This window comes from Macaca fascicularis, chromosome 5 (assembly GCF_037993035.2).
Source record: "Macaca fascicularis isolate 582-1 chromosome 5, T2T-MFA8v1.1".
NCBI classification, from domain to species: Eukaryota; Metazoa; Chordata; class Mammalia; order Primates; family Cercopithecidae; genus Macaca; species Macaca fascicularis.
The window spans coordinates 92,843,767-92,867,089 of NC_088379.1; the positions used below are offsets into that span (position 1 = coordinate 92,843,767).

Here is a 23,323-nt window from a genome sequence, read left to right on the forward strand (position 1 = left end):
CTTTTCATTTGTCTTAAAGGAGAAAGGGAGAGGCTGGAGACCAAATGTCCTCGCTCCCCTGTGGCTAATCTCTCCAGAAGATAAGCAGCCCAGACTTGAGTTTCTAGATGGATACAACCAGGTGCATGTCCGAGGCACAGAGGATGGTATTTATAACCCATAGTACCATTAAATGCTCTGCTGAGGCTCCAGCTGGTCCTTCCGTTTGGGGTCCCTGACTTCCTGCAACACCTAGGTCTTCCCATTCACTCACCACTCACTTATTGATTCACACAGAGCAACTTCCAGTCCTGCAAGCTTCATTCATGGTAAGTGCCCAATACAGGTGTACTATTTTTTAAATCTTTTATACTATATGCTTACTGTACCTTTTCTATGTTTAGACTCGTTTAGATACACATCTACTTACCATTGTGTTACAATTGCCTATAGTACTCAGTGTAAGAACATGCCATATAGGTTTGTAGCCTATGAACAATAGGCTATACCATATATCTTAGGTGTGTAGTAGGCTATGCTGTCTATGTTTGTGTCAATACACTCTATGATGTTCACACAATAACAAAATCACCTAATGAAGCATTTCTCAGAACGTATCCCTGTCGTTAAGTGACAATGCCTTTATTACATACAGTTGGAAAAGAAGGAGTGAAAGTTACATAGTGTTTATTTAGTAAGGGAAATAAACTCTACCACTGTGGGATCCTATGTCAGTGTTCTATTGCTGAGTAACAAAATACCACAAATTTAGGGACTTAAAACAACAGCATTTATGGGCTTATAGTTCTGTGTCAAAAGTGCAAGGAAGGAATGGCTGCATTCTCTTCTCAAGGTCTTGGAGCCTAAATCAAGGTGTTAGCCAAGGCTGTGATCTTATCAAGGCTTGTCCTCTTCTAAGTTCCCTGGAAATTGGCAGAATTAGTTTTTTTGCAGTTGAAGGACTGAGATCCCCATTTTCATGTTACCTGTGGGCTGAGGACTGTTTTCAGCTCCTGAAGGTCATCCTTCTCAATAAGCAGTTCATAAAACGAATAAACGTTTGCTTTTTTTCCGGACTACCGGAGTGCATTTCTCTGACTTCTCCTGGCACCAGCCTGAGAAAAATGTTCTGCTTTCAAAAAGCTCATGTGATTTGGTTTGGCTCACCAGGATAATCTCCCTTTTTATAAGTCAACTGTGTCATATAACATACCCTCATCCCAGGGTAAAATCCATACTATCCACAGTCACTGGGATTATGCAGGGCATGCACACCAGGAAAGAGTAGTCTTGGGTGCCATCTTAGAATTCTGCTGGCCACACATCATTTCACTACAACCATTATCTGAGAGACAGCACTATCCAAGGAGCAGGAGAAGGAAGAGAGCTCTAACAAAGAGATTGAGAAAATCAGCCAAAGAAGTCAGAGAAAAACTGGGAGGAACTGAAAAATACAACCTCTTCACGTGAGAGGCCTTCTAGGTGGATGATTAAGACCATGGACACTGTAGCTGGACTGACAACTCCACCATTTATTGGCTGTGTGGCGTTGGATGACAAGGTATTGACACTTTACAGTTGCTTATTTTTAAATTGTAGCCAGTTTAAAAGCAATCCCTACCTCACAGGATTTTTTGTGATGATTAAATGAGTAAATGCATGTAAGGTTTGCAGGAAAGTGTATCAGAGAATAATAAGTGTTTGCCAATGTTTGGAAGTATTATGTGTTTGCCTGTATGTGTTTGCCAATGTTTGAAAGGATTATGTGTTTACTTACATGTGTCTGCCAATATTTGAAAGGATTAAATCCCTTTTATATCATATTGATTAATGGAGCATATAATTTCTATTCTCATTGGACATTTAAAGATTCTTTTTAGGCGGGGCATGGTGGCTCACGCCTGTAATCCCAGCACTTTGGGAGGCTGCCGTGGGCGGATCACGAGGTCAGAAGATCGAGACCATCCTGGCTAACACGGTAAAACCCCGTCTCTACTAAAAATAAAAAAAAAATTAGCCGGGCGTGGTGGCGGGCGCCTGTAGTCCCAGCCACTCAGGAGGCTGAGGCAGGAGAATGGCGTGAACGTGGGAGGCGGAGCTTGCAGTGAGCCGAGATCCCGCCACTGCACTCCAGCCTGGGCGGCAGAGACTCCGTCTCAAAAAAAAAAAAAAGATTCTTTTTATATCATCAGTTTCCCCCTAGCATAGCCCATAGATGGAGCCACTGCACTCCAGCGTGGCAACAATACAATACAATAGATGAATATAATACAATTATATGCAGCCATTAAGATTAAGAATAATTTAGGTGGTATGGTTCTTTTTAAAAATTTAAACGTTGGCAGGGCCTGGTGGCTCAGGCCTGTAATCCAGCACTTTGGGGGGTCAATGGGAGGACTGCTTGAGCCCAGGAGTTCGAGATCAGCCTGGGCAACATGACAAGATCTCCTCTCTACAAAAAAATGCAAAAAATTAGCAGGGCTTGGTGGTGTGCACCTGTGGTCCCAGCTACTCAAGAGGCTGAGGTGGGAGGACTGCTTGAGCCCAGGAGGTCGAGCTTGCTGTGAACTGTGATGGAACCACTGCACTCCAGCCTGGCAACAGAGAAAGACCCTGTTAAAAAAAAAAAAAAAATTAAAAATTTAAAAATTATGGGCCAGGCATGGTGGCTCACGCCTGCAATCCCAGCACTTTGGGAGGCCGAGATGGGCGGATCACCTGATGTCAGGAGTTTGAGACCTTGAGACCAGCCTGGCCAACATGGTGAAACCCTGTGTCTACTAAAAATAAAAAAAAAATTAGCCAGGCATGGTGGCAGGCAATAAGAATATAATGTATTTGTCATGCATATGCATCAGAAAAAGACTGGAAGATTGTGCATTGACGGCGTGACCTCTGGGAAATGGGATTGCTGGGGGTGAGCTTCTATTTTTTACTTTCCATGTTTCTCTTTTGGATTTTTGTAACCATACTTTAAAAATAATACATTTTACTCATAAATATCTTGATTATAAGGCAAGAAATTAAAAGAATATTATGAACAAAAATTATTGCCAGTGACTAAGAAAAAAAATTCGAAACAATAGCACTATGCTCAATGTCACAATAGAAAGGACTCAGTAAGTTTCAGTTGATAAACCAGCACGCCTTCTATCAAAGAAACCAGAGTTGAGAAAACCCCGGATTCATTTAATATCTGCCAGATCTAGCTATTTACTATCCATATCCGTGGTTCTTGAAGGACACTCACAGATACAGAGATTAGAAGTCAAACATTTTATTTTATAACTACAAGAGGTTACTTTTTTAAAGCATAATGACATTTATTTTTAGTGAATTGTTTTTGTTAGTGACTTTTAAAAAATCATTTGTTTTTAATAAAAACAAGAGGATAGTCCATGCAAAAGCATTCTATAATACATGTGAAAAACACACAGAACAAGATTAGTCTTGATGTAGTGGGAGTCAGATTATTCTTTCTGTTAAAAAAAAAAAAAAACGGCTGGGACGGTGGCTCACGCCTGTAATCCTACCACTTTGGGAGGCCGAGGAGGGTGGATCACGATCAGGAGATAGAGACTATCTTGGCTAACATGGTGAAACCCTGTCTCTACGAAAAATACAAAAAAATTAGCCGGGCGTGGTGGCGGGCGCCTGTAGTCTTAGCAACTCGGGAGGTTGAGGCAGGAGAATGGCATGAACCCGGGAGGCGGAGCTTGCAGTGAGCTGAGATTGCACCACTGCACTCCAGCCTGGGAGACAGAGCGAGACTCCATCTCAAACCAAACAAACAAACAAAAAACAAAAACAAAAAACAACAAAAACCAAAAAAACCTTTTCTTTCTTCCCTTCCTTCTCTTGGATCCATTGTTAGTTACGTAATAGCCAGTACAGTTCCTTTTCCTGTGTTAGCTTTAATTTTTGAGCCTAAAATTGTCTAAACAGCTCTGGGACCAAGGATATATGTAAGCATAAACTACAAAGAAAGAGGTTATCATGGGACTAGAACTTAAAATTCTCAGATTTAAAATACAGTCGGTCACCTTTCGTAATGTATCTTATAAGATTATAAAAAGGGAGGAAATATAGAGGGTCCACTTTTGGTGGACTTAAGAGTTATACAGAAGACAGATTCAAGTAGTAAAGTCCAGAATAGAGTTGCACCGTTTCAGGCTGATGAAAAAGGAAGAGGCTAGGGAAATCTTTCAAATGCTGAATCTTAAAGTCTGTCCAGGTTGAGATAAAGCTGCTTGCTGAAGCTTGTTGTCTTAGCTGTGCACTCATTCTGTGTTCTTGTTGATATTCCGTGGCGTGGCTACAGATTGGAATGCTACTTGAACAGTCTTAAACCTTCCCTGTGTAAATAAGTATCTTTGTATTTACTCTTAGGGAGGTAGTTTTGTCCACCTTTAAATGGAAAAATAAAATATCTTAAAGAAAACCTTTTAAGTATGCTTATGTAAGCACAGACGTTTTTAAGAGGCATGAAAGGAAAAACAGACCTATTAAAAACTACATTAATATTCTTGAGAAACAGGAAGACAGGTAATTAATCTTGATCATTTCACTGCTGTTAGTGCCAAACCAATGTTTTTCATATTAACAGGACTGAAAAAATGTGAAATAAAGCTTTGCAGCATTGATTCTAAACTATTAATATCATTATCATGCATACAACGCTGGCTAGAGCTTATTTATTCATTTCATTTTGATTTTGTTGCCAACCACTGCTTCAAATTGAATATTCTGCATACGATTTAAAAATGCTGAGGCGCGTTCAGGAAGAAACCTGTACAAAAAAGAAAAAAAAATTGAAAAATTTTCAGTTTAAAATATTTGACAACAGAGTTATTTTTTTGGTCATTTAGAATACACTGAGAGTTATCTGGTTTGTGTTTAATTTTCCTCCGTTCTTCTTTACTTCCTTTGCAATCACCTCTCTTTTATGTGTGGATCTTTTCTTTTTTCTTTTTTCTTTTTTTTGACATAACTTCACAGTGGACTTCATTAGGAAAAGTGTAAAAACATTCAAATTCATAAAATTTAAATGAGACAGTAAAATTATGGCTTGTGGCTACAGTAATTGCCATAATAATCACAAGCAAGGTAAAGTCTAAATTATTGCCTAAACACACAGCTTGCAGTGAGCCAAGATCATGCCATTGCACTCCAGCTGGGCGACAAGAATGAAACTCTATCTCAGAAAAAGTAAAAAATAAAAAAAATAAGTTATTGCCTAAACAAACACTATTTTCTCAAGTTTCTGCTGCAAGCCCAAGGCAGAAAACATTGCAATTATTAAAAGTCAGCCCAATTATGAATCTGCATTTGAAGCTGGAAGAAAAGGAAAAAGAGTGTGTTCTGATTACAGCATCAAGACATTCTAGCCTGCAAAAAAGTAACTTTATTAACGTCTTGCAGCAGAATACATTAGTAATTGTAACCATGCATTAAAATTCTCATTTCATGTCAAAAAGAGAGTAATCCGTTTTCTTCATGATTTATGTTTTACTGAATTTCATATGGTTTGTCCCTCTGAAAATGTTTTCGGGAACATTCCCTCTCCAGGGAGTGCCTCCTAAGATACGCTCACCACAGGTCATCTTTGGTCATTTTAAATCAATCTGTCTGAACCTATGTGTGCACCTTTGTAATATTCATAATTCAAATTGTATGCAAATATAAATAAAGCACTGATACATACCACTCTTCTCACTCTCTTATCTGATATGAGTAAAGATCTAAAATGAAGGTCTGAGCTAATTGTTGAAATTGCTGATTAATCTTGATGCTAAAATCTCACCAAGAGACACCATCAGAATCCATTCCATCCAAGCGTTCACCTCTCCTTTACTATTTACTGAGTACCTATTACGCACTCTATAATAAGGTGAACTAAAGTACTTAAAAAACAGCTGTTGTCTTTGAGGAACTTATTGTTTAGCTGAGAGGCTAAAATGGTCACCTTAAAACAATTATTGAAAAATATCAGCCATCTAGAATTAAGGGCTATAACTGGAAGCAGGATTCACATGGGCTCGGATAGTGGAGGAAAGCTTCAAAAGGACAACTGATGTCCAGGAATGCATAAGAGATGAGTAGGCAGATGAAAGGAAGAGAGTGGCCTGCCCAGTGGCTCATGCCTGTAACCCAGCACTTTGGGAGGCAGAGGTGGCCAGATCATGAGGTCAGGAGTTCGAGACCAGCTTGACCAACATGGTGAAACCCTGTCTCTACTAAAAATACAAAAAAATTAGCCAGGTGTGGTGGCGCATGCCTGTAATCCCAGCTATTCAGGAGGCTGAGGCAGGAGAATCTCTTGAACCCAGGAGGCAGAGGTTGCAGTGAGCCGAGATCAAGCCACTGCACTCCAGCCTGGGCAACACAGCAAGACTCCATCTGAAAAAAAGGGGGGAAAAAAAAGAAAAAAAAAAAAAGGAAGAGAGTATGTGAATGTAAAGAGGCAGAAATAACATATTCTGCAAAGAAAGTCATATTGAAAATCACTTTGATATTGTTGACTAATGCAAGATTTACTTCCTTGTTTGGGGGGTAGGTGGGTGAAAGATGGGGGAAGGAGCAAACGGGCAGGGAAGATCTGGCTGAAAGAAGGACAAGGATAAGAAGAGAGCTCATGTGGGCCTTTTACCCTCACAAAGAAACCTTCATGCTAGTAATTGCATCTGCTCATAAAATGTTGTCTCTCTGTAAAAGGAATTAAATGCAAAGAAAATTAACAATACATACCTGTTGCCTAGTTACAAACCACCATGACAGCTTTGACTTTTTGAGGCTTTTGAGACAAAAGTCTCAAAAAGACTTTGAGACTGTTGTTTATTTTACTGGGATACTATTCTCCAACTCAGGCAGAATAATTGTTTTTATCCCCTTGGTCATATGCATGTATATGCATGTACATATGCATGTAATTTTCAATATTAATATGACTTGCTTTAGGCCCCAAGAGAGTAGGTGTTCCATGAAACTCACTTTCTACAGTGCTTAGTACCAAGACACTAATTTAGTCAACTCTTTTTTTTTTTTTTTCATTTTTTTTTTAAATTTATTTTTCCAAGACAGAGTCTTCTGTCTCCCAGGCTGGAGTGCAGTGGCACGATCTCGCCTCACTTCAACCTCTGCCTCCCGGATTCAAGCAATTCTCCTGCGAGTGCCTGGTATTACAGGCACAGGTCACCATACCTACTAATTTTTGTATTTTTAGTAGAGCTGGGGTTTCACCATGTTGGTCAGGCTGGTCTCGAACTCCTGACTTCAAGTGATCTGCCTGCCGTGGCCTCCCAAAGTGCTGGGATTACAGGCATGAGACACCACACCCGGCCTAGTCAACTCTTGAGATGATGTTGCTTGGGGGTCAAGGTTCTCCTTATGTTATCTCAAGTCAGTCTATTTAAGCTAAAACAAAATACTGAAATTGATACACTAATGCAGTTTGTACCCTGTTCTCAAATTGTTCTATTTCAAGTTTGTTCATAATTTATATGGATTTGTTTCAAAAAGGTCCAAGGGCTTATGAAGTTAGTATAGTTATCTTCTCACTGATACAATTTCAGTTTATAAACTGCTCCTCAGAAGAAAGCTGAGAGAGTATATCCTCTGGGAATTGTTGCTGTTGCTATTTCATATAAATTCTGTTCTCTAAGATTTTAACATTTGAAGTCTATATCTTTTCAGTGATAGGAGCTTTGTTTCTATTATATTGTTTTATTCTTATGGCATCCTTATAAAGAAGATATCACCATATTCATTTGGCCAGGTGCAGTGGCTCATGCCTGTAATCTCAGCACTTTGGGAGGCCAAGGCAGGAGGATTGCTTGAGGCCAGGCATTCAAAACCTTTGTTGCTTGGGCAACAAAGTGAGACCGTCTCTACTAAATAAATACATAGGCTGGGTGCGGTGGGTCACACCTGTAATCCCAGCACTTTGGGAGGCCAAGGCAGGCAGATCACAAGGTCAGGAGATCGAGACCATCCCGGCTAATGGGGTAAAACCCCGTCTCTACTAAAAAAACTGAAAAAAATAAAAATTAGCTGGGCATGGTGGCAGGTGCCTGTAGTCCCAGTTACTCGGGAGGCTGAGGCAGGAGGATGGCGTGAATCCGGGAGGCAGAGATTGCAGTGAGCCGAGATCTTGCCACTGCACTCCAGTCTGGGCAACAGAGCAAGACTCCGTCTCAAAAAATAAATAAATAAATAAAAATAATAAATAAATAAATAAATAAATAAATAAATAAATAAATAAGACATTCTAAAGACATTAAAAGGATAATAAGGGAATGTTATGTACAAATTTATGCCAAAGAAATTCTACAACTTAGATGAAATGGACAAATTCCTTGAAAGACACACATTACCAAGAATTAATAAGTAAATTGAATTGCCATGTAGCTATTAAAGAAATTAAATTTGTAATTAAAAGCTTTCCCAAAAGAAAATTAGAGGCTCAGGAATCTACCAAAAAACAAAACAAAACAAAACAAAAAACTTACTGAGTTTAGCAAACAAAAAGTTTAGCAATTTAGCAAGGTTGCAAAATATGAAATCAAATTACAAAAATCCAATATATACTGACAACAAACAATGGTAAATATAAATTTTTTAAAAAATGCCATTTGCATTAGCATCAAAAACTGTGAAATAGGGCTGGGCACGATGGCTCATGCCTGTAATTCCGGCACTTTAGGAGGCTGAGGCAGGTGGATCACATGAGGTCAGGAGTTCGAGACCAGCCTGGCCAACATGGTGAAACCCCATCTCTACTACAAATTCAAAAAATTAGTTGGGCGAGGGGACAGGTGCCTGTAAGCCCAGCTACTTGGGAGGCTGAGGCAGGAGAATCACTTGAAGCCAGGCATCCTAAGTTGCAGTGAGCCGAGATCACACCACTGCACTCCAGCTTGGGCAACAAGGGCAAAACTCTGTCTCAAAAAACAAAAAAAAGAACTCGTGAAATACTTTGGAATAAATCTGATAAAATATGTGCAAGACTTAAACATCAAAAACTACAAAATACAATTTAAAGATTTAAAGATTTTGAAGAAGATTTAAAAAATAGATATTAGGTTCTTGGATTCGAAAACTCAATATTGTTGATATGTCAATTCCCCCCAATTGATCTATAGATTCAGTGCAATCCCAACCAAACTTCTAGCAGGCTTTTAAAAATGGAGTCTTTATTATTAACTACTTCACTATATTGCATTCTTTTTAAACTGTGTTTCCTTTAGTTAGAATAGTCTTCAGCAAAGTTTGCACAGAGACGGTAGATTTGGTAGAGAAAATGAATCATTCTCTTTTTATAGACTGGATAGGAAAAGAACAGAGGAAACTTAACTGTTCTCCCCAAGGATGGAGAGTTTCCATGCCAATTTTCACAACTGAAAGATTCTCCATAATAATAGCTCTACTGGGCCAGGCACGGTGGCTCATGCCTGTAATCCCAGCACTTTGGGAGGCCAAGACAGGAGGATAACTTGAGGTCAGGAGTTCGAGCCCAGCCTGGCCAGCACGGGGAAACCCCATCTCTATCAAAAAATACAAAAATTAGCTGGGTGTGGTGTGGTAGCACACACCTGTAGTCCCAGTTACATAGGGATCTGAGGCACGAGAATGGCTTGAACCCAGGAGGTAGAGGTTGCAGTGAGCCAAGATCATGCCACTGCAATCCAGTCAGGGTGACAGAGTAAGACTCTGTCTCAAAAAAAAAAAAAAAAAAAAGCTCTATTGGTGTTTTAGTATTTAGGTGTTCTGTGCTGTACTTACTTCTTTAGTATCAGAAAGATATTGATATATGATGGAACAAAAATCATTTTCTTATTGGTAAGTATTCCATCTATCAGACTTCTTACAACTTCATCTGTCTCCAATACAGGCCATAATCTGTGATTAAAAAGAGGAAAGTTTATTTTTATTTTCTAAAATTTTAATTTCATAAGTAAATGATGGTAGGAAAATTATCCTGTATTTTTACTAAATTTAGAATGAAGATTTAAAATATTCCAGGATTTGCTGCATTAATGCCACCCTTCCCACTTCCTCCACATCCCATGTTGATGTTTTGTTATCAGAAACTTATACTTTCATATCCAGTAGGTGTGTTTCATAGCTCACTTAGTCAAAATATCAAAATGGTGGAGAGGCATTAGATGGTAAGGAGTAGAGGAGCCATGCAAGAAAGAGGAACGGCTAGGATTAATCATGGGACAGGAAGGAAAGATCTGACATCTCAAAGCCTGTTGGATGCAAGGAGAAAATTCTATAGCTAAGTATACTTTCTTTCTTGTGGAGGTATTCCATAAAGCTGGATTGTTTTGAGGTCATCATTTTGTCAGAGGCGTTTAAATCAGAGCAACTCCATCTTGAATAGGGCCTGGGTAAAAGAAGGCTGACACCTACTGGGCTTCATTCCCAGGAAGCTAAAGCATTCTTTGTCACAGGATGATAAAGGAGGTTGGCACAAGATTCAGGTCATAAAGATCTTGCTGATAAAATAGGGTGCAGTAAAGAAGCCGGCCAAAACCCACCAAAACCAAGATGGTGATGAAAGTGACCTCTGGTTGTCCTCACTGCTCATTATAAGCTGACTATAATATATTAATTAGCATGCTAAGAGACACTTCTATCAGCACTATGACAGTTTACAAATACCATGGCAATGGCAGGAAGTTACCCAATATGGTCTAAAAATGGGAGGAAATCTCAGTTTTGGGAATTGCTCACCCCTTTCCCGGAAAACTAATGAATAATCCACCCCTTGTTTAGCATATAATCAAGAAGTAACTAAATATCCTTGGTGGAGCAGCCCCAGCCATTCTTCTCGGTGGAGTAGCCATTCTCCTTCGTGGAGTAGCCATTCTCTACTCCTTTACTTTCCTAATAAGCTTGCTTTTGCTTTGCACTGTGGCCTTGCCCCAAATTGTTTCTTGGGAAAAATCTAAGAACCCTCTCTTGGGGTCTGGATTGGGACCCCTTTCTGGTAAGAATTTCATATTTGAGATTCACTTCTGACTTGCCTATCCTGCAGTTTAATGAGAATTTAAGAGGCACCCAAGGAGTATGACAACTGGAGGTATGACCTTCCTTATACTGAAGGCCGTGTACATGTATTCTTGAGAAATATTCATAAACATAGGCTTAGTGAACAATTGCCTGTTAGTGCAAGATGATGACAGAAAATTAAAACATAAATCGATTTAAAATGTTGTATTCAAATTAAGATGTCTAGGCGTGGACTGAACAGCCAGTGAATGTAAAGGCTGGGTGAGGAGTTAGGAAACCAGTGAATGTTAAAACTCCATTCCCTGGGATGATCTGTGGTTTACTGCAGATTAGCATGTGATTCACTTCTCCACTGCATTGAATAGCAAAGCCAACAGAGAGTAATACAAGTCAATACATTTCTAAATTACTCTGTTCTGCCCTTTCTCTCCCTGATGTCATCTATATGGATCCAACAACCCAGCCTCAGAGCCAAGTGTGACATTACATATCAATGCCTTAGCCCTGACTAAGGAAATTCACAATCCAGCAACCTCTATAAAACCAATCCCAAATCTTTAGCATTGCCTGTGTCTGCCCCTAAGTTAGCCCCCAGGAACCCTATACCCAGAGTTCCATCATCTTTATTCTTCTCATCTATTATGCCTTCCCCAAGAATGGCAGGATACCCTTAGGAAAGCTCATGGTACGCTAAGCCTGAAAGCCTACCAAGAGGCTTTTTATTGGGCCCAATTCTTTGTCTAAGAAAACAGTCAGGAGTTGCAACAGTACTATAGTATTTACTTGCATATCGTATACTTATTAAGTACTGTGAGACAACAGAGAAAATGTAAGAAGCCACGTTTGCTCACTTCTGCTTGTCAGCATAATTTCACAAAGTCCCTGACTCTGTGACAATGTGCAGCTCTCTGGAAAGATGCTTTGAAGACAACACAGGATGGAGCACATGGCCCCCAGTACCAGAGCAGTCCAGCTGAACCTCTCTAAAGGGCTGCTCTCAGGCTACAGGCCTCCTTCTGTAGTCTTCAGTAAGGCTTCTAAATAAAATCAACACCTTTAATTCTTTAAAAACTTATTTTTTTGGCTGGTTGTGGTGGTTCATGCCTGTAATCCCAGCATTTTAGGAGGCCGAGGCAGGCAGATCACCTGAGGTCAGGAGTTCGAGACCAGCCTGGCCAACATGGCGAAACTCCGTCTCTACTAAAAATACAAAAATTAGCCAGGTGTGGTGGTGGGTGCCTGTAATCCCAAATACTCAGGAGGCTGAGGAAGGGGAATCACTTGAACCCAGAAGGCAGAGGTTGCACTGAGCCGAGATTGAGCCACTGCACTCCAGCCTGGGTGACAGAGCGAGACTCTGTCTCAAAAAACAAAAACAAAAACAAAAACTTATTTATTTTTCTTTAATCAACAGTACCTATAGTCTAACACCATGAAGGACTCCAGTGGCAGGGAGAGACTCCAGCTGCAGAGACCACACAGCTAACTCAGGCTGTAAGAGTCAGTATCCTCAAATGAGGCGGCACTCAACAGAGAATTGTTCAGTTCATTTGAATGAATATGTTTAGGACTAATTCCCTTCCAGTAAAAAATTGGTTTTGAATCATTAAGCTTAGTATATTTTGTTAATCTGCAGCAGAATATATACCAGAATTAGAAAAATTTGTTAAGCAGATGGCTTAATTTTCAGGCCTTATCCACACCTTCCTGCTTTTTTCTTCTCCTTTCAGGACTACTTTTTCCTCTCTTATGGTCTCAAATCCTCTCTCACCAGAGACAAGAGTTCTTGCAGAAATTCACCTTGACTAAGGAGCTAGAGATTAAATTTATTTGCTGGTCCTTGGAATATTTGCATTTTAAAGACAGGGTGGTAACAGCGATCAAATGTATATAGAGATTGTGTGCGTGTGTGCGTGTGTGTGTGTGTATTTAGAGACAGAGGTCTCACTGTGTTGCCCAGGTTGGAGTGCAATGGCTATTCACAGGTGCAATCATAGTGCACTACAGCCTCGAACTCCTACCTTCCTCTCGCCTTAGCTTCCCTGGTCTCTAGGACTACAAGCTTGCCCTCTGATAATATTGAATATATCAAAGTTTTCCAAACCTGCCTCTATTCTCATCTGGTATGCTTGTAAGACAAAACAAAACAAAACTCCTAATTCTTGGAATTAATCCTAGTCTACTGGATCAGAATTTCCTTAGAAATTCCTAAGGACGAGCCTATGAACTTTATTTTTTAAGTAAGCACATGCAATAATTCTTAGGATGAGATAAGTTTGGAAAATGTTTGGGTGCCTTATGTTAACATTGTGGCCAGTGCTGTGGAAGACATAAAAGAGGCATAAGTACCCATACCTTTCCATGCTCTGTTTGAGGAGGATGAACCACTAATGGAAGGGGGGAATGTTAGGTGTCATTGATTTTGTGGGTGTGGTGTCCAGGAGAGGAGACTCTGCCGTTCCCTCAAGCACACCTCTCCAGCCCCCCTTGTCCCATTCCCACTTCCCACTTACTCTTGGCACCTGAGTGTGTGTTAAGCTTTTTCCCGGACACAAATAAATATCTCAGTTCATTGGTAGCTGATCATTCCTGCTAGTCCCTAATGTTTTTCCCCTTTATTCCTTTAATTCAAGATAATAATATTAATAAGAAAAAATAATTTTCCTGTTTCATTTTGTTTCTATTAGTTGGCCTGCCTAAACATTTCTCATTAGTTTTCATATCAATTTATCATACCACAGTCTCATTCTAACTTGATTTTGACCTTACCTTGTGCTTGGATTTTTGGTGAACCCAGTATTCACAAAAACTGGGCAGAGACATGAGGTTTTGATACCAGTTTTTCCCAAAGCTTGAAGTTCTGATGTCAGACCTCTGTGAAAGCCAACAGCAGCAAATTTGCTGGAACTGTAAGAGAATTATTAAGCATTGTTAGCTAAGGGAGAGTGAAACCAATCCTCAGTTTTCTGTGAGAAGGCGGTATCATTTGACTTAAGAACAAGTAGATCCTGGCTAACATGGTGAAACCCCATCTCTGCTAAAAATACAAAAATAAATTAGCCAGGCATGGTGGCGGGCTCCTATAATCCCAGCTACTCGGGAGGCTAAGGCAGGAGAATGGCATGAACCTGGGAGGCGGAGCTTGCAGTGAGCCGAGATAGCGCCACTGCACTCCAGCCTGGGCGACAGAGCCAGACTCCGTCTCAAAAAAAAAAAAAAAAAAAGAACAAGTAGAAGCCAAAAATCAGCCACTTGTGATTTTTCTGAGAGTATAAATGGCAATTCATTTTCATTTTTTTATACGATTAAGCAGAATTGTGAACGTATCTCATTTCTTAAACAACGATAGCAAAAGAACAAAAATAACTCTATTAATTGGCTTAATGTTCAGTTTTCCATCCTACATGTAAGGTTTTTCCATTGAATCTTCAAACTGTTTTCTAATCAGTTTTTATTGCTTTTATTTTGAAAAATATGAATCAGGAAAAACATATTTAGTAATTCTACAAAATTGATGTCTGTGTTGACAGACTTCTGTAGGACGCTGCTCATTTCTCCTTTCTCTCTCAATAACTGAGTTGATGGTTTTTCTCTTGATAATGGTTGCCACTTTGGCATCTTGATTTTATTATGAGGATCTGGAGAAGAGTTTACAGGAAAGGATATTTGGCAAATACAGTAGTATATCCTTAGGGCCTCCCACCTCCTTCCCTTTAAGTCTTTGGTGGTGCGTGGAGTGTGGTATCTGCAACTTTTAGTCAGGTAGAGTTGTTTCTCTCTCTCTCTCTGTCTTTCTCTCTATCTTTCTCTCTCACACACGCACACACACACACGTTCATGGCACAAGCACACTGTAAAATGTTTTGATCCAGGGACCACTATGATTGTCTTATTTTGGGCACCAAGGCCATGACATAGACATGTGTTCTTTTTAGCTTCTGTAGGTTTTGCTTCTTAGTCTGTGGAGGAAACAATGGAAACATGCTTGGCATTACTGTTTTCTCTCATTGTTCTACAGAAGAATTTGCAGAAATCTAAAAGTATTTTAAATATAATTACAACCCGGTTTCATTGCTTTAGAAAAAGTCATTTAAAAAATTCATTCTAAACCACTGTAAATTTATATTCTGTTAACCCAAATCACTCTGCTCCGAGCATTGCCATCTTGAGGCAGGAGAATAGGGTCTGGAGGCAGGGAACATAAGGCCGATTCATGCTGACTTCCTAGAACTAAATCAAATGGAAACACTTCAGTTATGACAGGAAATATCCTCTCCATTTACACGGGGTGTACACTGAGTAAATGACTTTGTCCTCTTCATTTACATAGGGTGTACACCGAGTAACCAGTGGAAACCTCTAGAGGGTATTTAAACCCCAGAAAATTCTATAATGGGCTCTTGAGCCCCTGTGCTTGGGCCCACTCCCACCCTGTGAAGCATACTTTCATTTTCAGTAGATCTCTGCTTTTGTTGCTTCGTTCTTTCCTGGCATTTTGGTGTGTTTTGTCCAATTCTTTGTTCAAGATGCCAAGAACCAGGACACCCTCCACCGGTAACAATGTGAAGTGTAATGCTCCCTTCAAAGTGTAAAAATATATAACATGGCTGGCATGTGATACTTACCAATATGGGATGAGGTAAGGAATCACTTCGTGGCCACACACTGAAGCCACCGTGACGATGTGGCCATGATTTCTCTCTATCATCGATGGAAGAAGTGCTTTTGTGATCTTAAGGATCATTGTAGAAAGAAGAAAAACAATGACATAGGTGTTAGGTTTCCAAATCAGGTAGTTTTATTTTTGTTAAGACAGAAAGGCATTTGAGAGAACTTATAAACTGAAATAAAATACTTCCAAGCATTCCATGATTAATTCTATACAAATGATAGAAATAACGATACAAATGTATTGGTATGGTATACCCCATGCCAACACTAATCTCAGTATTCCCCATCCTTCCCTTCAGAAGGAATCAAATAGATCCTTTTTTGGATATGTCATCTAAACAATATTAAGGGAAAAATTCAGAGTTTTCAGAAGTAAAATAATTCCTTATGATAATTTAGTGTCATGTAATTTTTTGGTTTGGGGCTTTATCATTCTAATTAAAAGAGTGAAATCTTGTGTAACTGTATTAAGGCAGTTGAGTAGTGTAAGCTGAGTGTTCTACACCACACTTATGCATCATGATTGAATTCACTATCTCCCTATTTGTAATATTGTATATTATATGTTGATGTTACAGGAAACAAGTCTTTCTTTTTTTCCAAAAACCTCTTTTGTGAGAAACATCGATAAAATTTTATAAGAATGTAGTAAATCCTGTGCAAATTCATAGAACTAGAACTCCCAACCCAAGCTACCCCCAAATTCCCAACCCACAGAAACTGTGAGAGGATGGTGAACATATATTGTTGCTTTAAACCACTAAGTTTTGTATAATTTGTTATGCAGCTATAGGTAACTAATACATGAGGTCTCCATGTAGTTTGGTGGGCATGGGAGCCAATTCACATATGTGAGGAGCTGGTAAAGGTAAGGGGGACACATCTCTTTTTTTTTTTTCTTTCTTCCAGAATCCAGATTTGCCCTAGATTCTACACTAATATTGAGGCACTGGAAGATTAACCATAAAAATTTCTATACAAAGGCAGCTGAAGTTGATATTTCCATCTTCCACAAAACTAACCAATTATATGAGGTCTGTGTAGCTGCATTTCTCAGTTCTAGCATCCCATGGATCTAGAACTTGCCTCAGAGTCTCATCCAAAAGTGTCCTTGACCCTATATACATCCACGTAATTACTTCTGATGTCCTTCCCATTCTAAAATTCCACAAAATGAGGACACATTACAAAATCATAGTGTGGAGGGAAAAAAATGAGGTCACAAGTGAGAGCATTGAAAAAATGTACACTGACAACCCTTAACAAACCTCCACAAACATTTGTTGAATTCTTGGTACATGCCAAGCTTTGTGTCAGATACTGGTGGACAAGACAGACCAAGTAGCTTACATTCTAGTGTGTTGTGTCCACTTGAATTCTGTGTCCTTGTGTCAGAGACTCTGTGGCTCTTCTACTCAAACAAATTTGATGATTCTTGATTAAGGCAAAGATCTGGCCAGTTTCCTGTCCAGAAGTATGTGAACTCCGTTATGAGTTTCATGTATCTTAAGAGAAGGTGCACAAATCTGAAAGGTTTCTGACTCACACTCACCCAAAAATGTCCTAGGATGTTGACCTCAAATGTTTTGGTAATCTCTTCATCCTTGGTGCTGCGAAGATCGGCTGGATATACTGTCCCAGCATTATTCACCACAATTGTCACATCACCCACTTCTTTCTTCACCTTTTGAAATTGAAAGCATACATTCATTGGGTGTGTTATACAAACTCAAAGTTTTGGGACCAATATAATCCAGAGATTAGAGTCTTTCTTCCACTGTATGAGGTCTCTCAGAGTTCAGGCAAGATGGACTGTTGAGCTCAAATAGTGGAGGCCAGCGGAGCACTGTCATAAAGGTGGGATAAACTGTTCTTTTAACATCTAAATTTCAATACCCAGCACATCATGTTTTGCAAGTTTATCAGTAAAGTGAAATTAACATTTATGTTGATAAATTACTATATAAGTTCTGACCAAATATTTTTAAAGTGCTCATTTTTTTAAAAAGTGGTTTTCTTTAATTTTTTTTTTTTTTTTTTAAGAGATAGAGTCTCACTACATTGCCCAGGCTGGTCTCGAGCTCTTGGTCTCATGTGATCCTTCCACGTTGGCCTCACAAAGTGCTGGGATTACATGTGTGAACCACTGCACCTGGTCTAAAGTGCTGGTTGGGTAATCCTGGTTTCATAACCTACTAAGTACATGACCTTGGTCTGGCTCAACCTCTGTAAGTCATAATTTGCTCATTTGTAAATGAAGTTTACAGGCTTATTGTAGGGATTTGATTAAAAAATGTAAAGTTTGTTGGAGTGCTTAGTTCATTGTGATTATTTGATATTTACTCTTTTAAAATAATTGTGATAATAATTATTAATATTACATTTTCTATAGAAGACTACATTAACAGCAAAATAAAATCTCACAAGGGAAATAAGTAAAGAGAAGGCAGAATTACTGCAAAGTTAATAGGACTAAAACAAAACTAGGAAGTGATCCATATTCCCTTATGATAAATCTTTTGTCAGTCACTCTGTGTCACTGCTCACACTTCTGATCAGAATGAAATTGATTAATAATATGAATAATAATAATGGGCAGAGTTGAGTGGATTACATACATGAAAAAAAGTATATATCCTTCCTTGGTCACATAACTACTTCAGTTAGCAGCTAAAATCCATTTAAATCAGGCAGTCATAAAGAACTTTCTCATTTTCCATGTCAGCGTCGTAGGAAACAAAATCATCTGAAGAAATTTGTGAACCTGAAGTCTCACCTGATTTAGAGAGCGATAGATTTCTTCTCTGTTGCTGCAGTCTACCACGTACGCATGCGCAGTGACGCCTAGTTTTCGGCATTCAGCTGCAGTTTCCTCCACACCACGCTGTAATTGGAAGAAACAAATTCCGGAAAAAAAGTGGAGAAGACATTGGAGAACAAAAATTTTTAAAAGAATTAACATTCGGCTTGGCGCGGTGGCTCACGCCTGTAATCCCAGCACTTTGATTGGCCGAGGAGGGCGGATCACGAGGTTAGGAGTTCAAGACCAGCCTGGCCAACATGGTGAAACCCCATCTCTACTGAAAATTAGCCAGGCCTGATGCAAAATTAGCCAGGCCTGATAGTGTGGGCCTGTAATCCCAGCTACTTGGGAGGCTGAGGCAGGAGAATTGCTTGAGCCTGGGAGGAAGAAGTTGCAGTGAGCGGAGACAGTGCCACTGGACTCCAGCCTAGGCAAACTGCACTCCAGCCTAGGCAACAATGTGAGACTCTGTCTCCAAAAAAAAAAAAAAAATTAACATTCATGCCCAAAATGAACGATTAACATTCATTTTGGACATGAAGGTAGTTAATCTTTTAAAAATTGGCCTCCTGGGTCGGGTGCAGTGGCTCATGCCTGTAATCCCAGCGCTTTGGGAGGCCGAGGAGGGTGGATCACTTGAGGTCAGGAGTTTGAGACCAGCCTGGCCAGCATGGTGAAACCCCATGTCTACTAAAAATACAAAAAATTAACTGTGCATGGTGGCGGGGGCCTGTAATCCCAGCTACTAGGGAAGTTTAGACAGGAGAATCACTTGAACCCGGGAGGCGGAGGTTGCAGTGAGCTGAAATCATTCCATTGCACTCCAATCTGGGTGACAGAGTGGGACTTTGTCTCAAAATAAAATAAAATAAAATAAAATAAAATAAAAATTGGCCTCCTTATTTTTTAGAAAATTTCTCGAGAGTGATTGCCTAGTTGCAACGAGATTACCCCCGGCTTTTCTGCCAGGGAATGCTCATATTAAAACCAAAGCAAACAAAACAAAACAAAATCCCTTCATGCTTTTTCCAGTTTTTCCTCTTGGTTGGAGGCTGTACAGTAGGCAGTTTCTCTAAAGCAGGCTGCTTTCAAACCTTAAAGAACATTCTTGAAAAATGTTGCTCTTCATGGTGCCATGGAAGATGAATTTGGAGAAGAAAGAAAAACTCAGCCATTAATTTATCATACATTTGTTAAGCATGAACTATGTAATAAGCAATAAAGTGCTAAGTAGCAATTCTAAACTAGTGGTAACGGTAAACTACATGCCTCTGCCCATCATACTTTTCTCAATGATTCTGGCTCATCCTCCTAGGAGGGAAGGGGAAAGAAGGCTCTTATAGAAGGACTTTCATAGGGGGACCATGCTGCTACTCTAGGAGATATAATATTACATTCTTCAGGTGTTTGGGAGTGAGATGAGCAAGGCCACTGGATCGATTTCTCATTTATGTACCAACCTTGCCCATAACCATAGGACATGGAGACAGAGCAATTTACTTTCAGCCTAAATTCAAAGGCCTCTTTCTTAAGATAAAATTGCCCTAATGTTCCTTGACTCACATTTCTGGAAAATTAGAATTCTTTTCAAGTTTTGACATCAGGTGACTTTTATAGAAAAGATTATAAGGTTTTAAAAATTATACTTTTCCATCTCACAATCGGTAAACTCTTCTCTGTGACGAACAGGCAAGGATACCTGAAAAGCCCCATTCTTTGCGTATTTGGATGACAGTGGTGTTGCTACTATTTAGGGCAATCCTCTAACGAGTGGTCTCTGGGTCCTTTGTATTTCATGACTGTAAGCTAAACCCTGGAGCAGCAGTCTGAACTCCCCAAACGTGGATGTTAGGACCCAGTCGCAAAGTCAGTATCCCCTCAATTAGCCTTTTGTGGGATTGCAGAAGATTAAAAAAAGGATAGGAGAGTCTTTCACTGACTTAGATGGTAGCTTGCTCACTGCCAGATTGCACAAACCACACCATACTCTGTCATCTGTTTCTAGGTCAGTAGAGAGCATTAGTAACCAGAGCATTCATCAGATGTTTTGATTGAAGAATTAATTATTCAGTTTTGTAACTGAGCTAGATAATTGCAAAATTGCAAAATGTAATGCCTTGTCTTTTTGTTAGCAAAACACTGCTTTAGCTTAAATTCCAGTGTGTTTTTTGAACTGTATTCCCAAAGCAACAGTTTAGATTGCATAAGGGCCAAACTGCTACTGTGTCTCTCATCTCATAGGGCAAAAGGAGCCAGTTATGGTGAAAACTCAGATAGCATCTTCCTCGCCTAAAGGAGATCTGAGTTATATTACAGCCTTAGAGTGAATCATTCAGTAGCTTAAATGTTTAACCATAAAATTTAATGATTCAAAGAGAATTTTTGATGTTGGGTTACCCATTCTTCTTAAGTCTTTTTTTTTTTTTTTTTCAGATAGTACCTGGCTCTATCGCCCAGGTTGGAGTGCAATGATGTCATCATAGCTCATTGCAACCTTGGCTTCCTGAACTGAAACGATCCGCCCACCTCAGCCCCCTGAGTAGCTGGGACTATGGGTGCGCACCACCAAACCAAGCTAATATTTGTATTTTTTGTAGAGGTGGAGGTTTTGCTGTGTTGCCCAGGCTGGTCTCGAACTCCTGGGCTCCAGCAATCTGCCCACCTCGGCCTCCCAAAGTGCTGGGATTACGGGTGTAACCCACTGCACCCGCCCTTAAGTCATTTTTAATACGACTTCCTTCTAATTTACTTTTCTCTTGTCTCTGGAAATTTTAAAATTAAAAAAAACTTAATAAATATGGTCCTTTCCCCAAAAATACACATCTGGAAAGAGATTTGAAGGTTAGATTTCATCAAGCCCTTTTTATAGACTTATACTTATTTATGTTTTTGGACAAATGCCTAAGAACAACAGGCAGCAATTTTCTCGATTTGCAAATTCTTGGTATCTTCCAGAAAGTTCATTCAAATTTCTTCAAAGACCAAACAGATGGCAAATCATTTTTATATACATCAACTCATCTATTATATAAATGCTTATATCTGTTAAATAAAAATGTACTAGCTTTTTTGAATAGCATTCTTCACTATTCAGAAAAAAACAAAAAAGAATTAATTCTCTAAGTTTAAGAGACATTTTAGGTTTCAACTGAACATGACAGCAAAGAACATGAGAAAGAAATAATATAACGGTAATTAAAACCTCACTGTAATTTGTGGAAAACGTGATTTTCAAGAAGTACTTCACAATTTTTCCAATCCTAACATCCTGTAAACACTTTTCTGTGTATATTTTCATGGCCTTACCAGAATTTACAAGTTTAGAGTAAAAGATACAAGATTTCAGTTACTTCAGTTTTATCTGGGGTTGTTCATGTAGGTGTTTACAAATAAGAACACAGGAAAACTGCTGATGTCCAAGGGAAAGCCTGACTCACTGCACACATATTTTATTTAACACAGTTATTGTTTATCATGTGCCAGGTATCGTTTACTGTGTGCTAAGTACTGAAAATATTACTTATTTAATCCTTTTGACTAGGGACTGGCAAACATTTTCTGTAAAGGGTCAGATAGTAAATATTTTAGGATTGTGTTGCATGTGTATGAGGGGAGGCACTAAAGGTTTCTGTTGCATGTTCTTCTTTGTTTGACTTTTGTTTGGTGACCTTTCAAAATGTAAAACTCATTCTTAGTTCAACAGGCTGCCCACTGGCCAGATTCAGCCTATTAGCTGTAATTTTCAGATCTCGTTCTTGCCCATCTCCTAAGTTATTATCCCCACTTCAGAACCAAGAAAACAGGCTGAGAGATAATACGTGACTTGCCTCATTTAGCAGCTGGGAAGGAGCCTGGCTCCTGAGTCTTTGCTATCAACCTGCACACCATGTCATAAAAATCGCTGCTTAGTTCTCAATTACATTCCCTTCATCTAACTAACCTGATGCATATACAGACTAAGGCACCAGGGAATTTATCAAACTTTGAAAAACAAAATTACAAAGATAAGTAGATGGTAAGTCAAAGAATTCTTAAAATGCTTATCTTACTCTGTGACTTTAAAAGGTTGGAAGATGTATACATTACCTTATTAATATCCCACAGAACCAGTATGCTCTGTTGTTTTGCAAATTCATAGGCAGTCCGCCTGCCTATTCCGTGCCCAGCTCCAGTAATGAAAACAATCTCCCCAGCCACAGATTTTCTCCTCCGAGGAATGAAAAACTTTACCAGCGACTCCAAGTAGGAGTAGATGATGGTGATCAGAAGCAGAAGGATTTCCAGGATGATGTTCATGGCTCTGCCCTGTCCTCTTCCTTCTGGTTCAGTCCTTGTATAGTCCTAGGGAGGAGGTACTCTGTACACAGAGCTCCAGGGAAGAGGTGTGCCCCGGTGTTAATGGGACTACCAGATAGAAGCCAGCTTTGGAAGCAGGCCTTGTTCACGTGTCCTAAGGTGTTGGAAACACCTCAGGTTTTTGAAGTGATGCCAAGTGCTAGCAGTAGCTTAGCTCACATCAAGAGAACCCAAGAGAATGTGCTCTCTGGACTTGTTTATCTGAAAAGCAGTTATGTACTATATTTCACCTTGAAGTTTCACCTCTAAAAACAATTCTAGGGGCCAGGTGCAGTGGCTCACATCTGTAATCCCAGCACTTTGGGAGGCTGAGACAGAGGATTGCTTGAGCCTGGGAGTTTGAGACCAGTCTGGGCAACATAGTAAGACCCTGTCTCAAAAAACAAAAAAACAAAAAAACAAAAAAAACACTTTAGAAAAAAATGAACTGGATGTGGTGGCATGTGTCTGTAGTCCCAGAGGCAGGAGGATTGCTTGAGTCCAGGAGTTTGTGGTGCA

At 39.5% G+C, this 23,323-nt stretch overlaps 1 protein-coding gene across 1 annotated transcript; it reads right to left on the reverse strand.

The window, feature by feature from the left end:
• Positions 1-3,240: 3,240 nt before the first annotated feature.
• Positions 3,241-22,806, reverse strand: HSD17B13 (hydroxysteroid 17-beta dehydrogenase 13). The gene is made up of 7 exons (XM_005555367.4): positions 22,556-22,806; positions 18,443-18,550; positions 17,219-17,350; positions 15,621-15,727; positions 13,765-13,902; positions 9,760-9,876; positions 3,241-4,768 (listed from the first exon to the last, which is right to left on the reverse strand). Exons 1-7 carry the CDS (start codon positions 22,763-22,765, stop codon positions 4,678-4,680), a joined length of 903 nt encoding a protein of 300 aa, XP_005555424.1. The 5' UTR covers positions 22,766-22,806; the 3' UTR covers positions 3,241-4,677.
• Positions 22,807-23,323: the final 517 nt, after the last annotated feature.

Coding starts and splice junctions, on each gene's coding strand:
- HSD17B13 (XM_005555367.4), bottom strand. CDS start 22,765: ATGAACATCATCCTGGAAATCCTTCTGCTTCTGATCACCATCATCTAC. Junction 18,551..22,555: donor TTCTGTGGGATATTAATAAG/GTAATGTATACA, acceptor TTCCAATTACAG/CGTGGTGTGGAGGAAACTGC. Junction 17,351..18,442: donor TCTATCGCTCTCTAAATCAG/GTGAGACTTCAG, acceptor CAATTTCAAAAG/GTGAAGAAAGAAGTGGGTGA.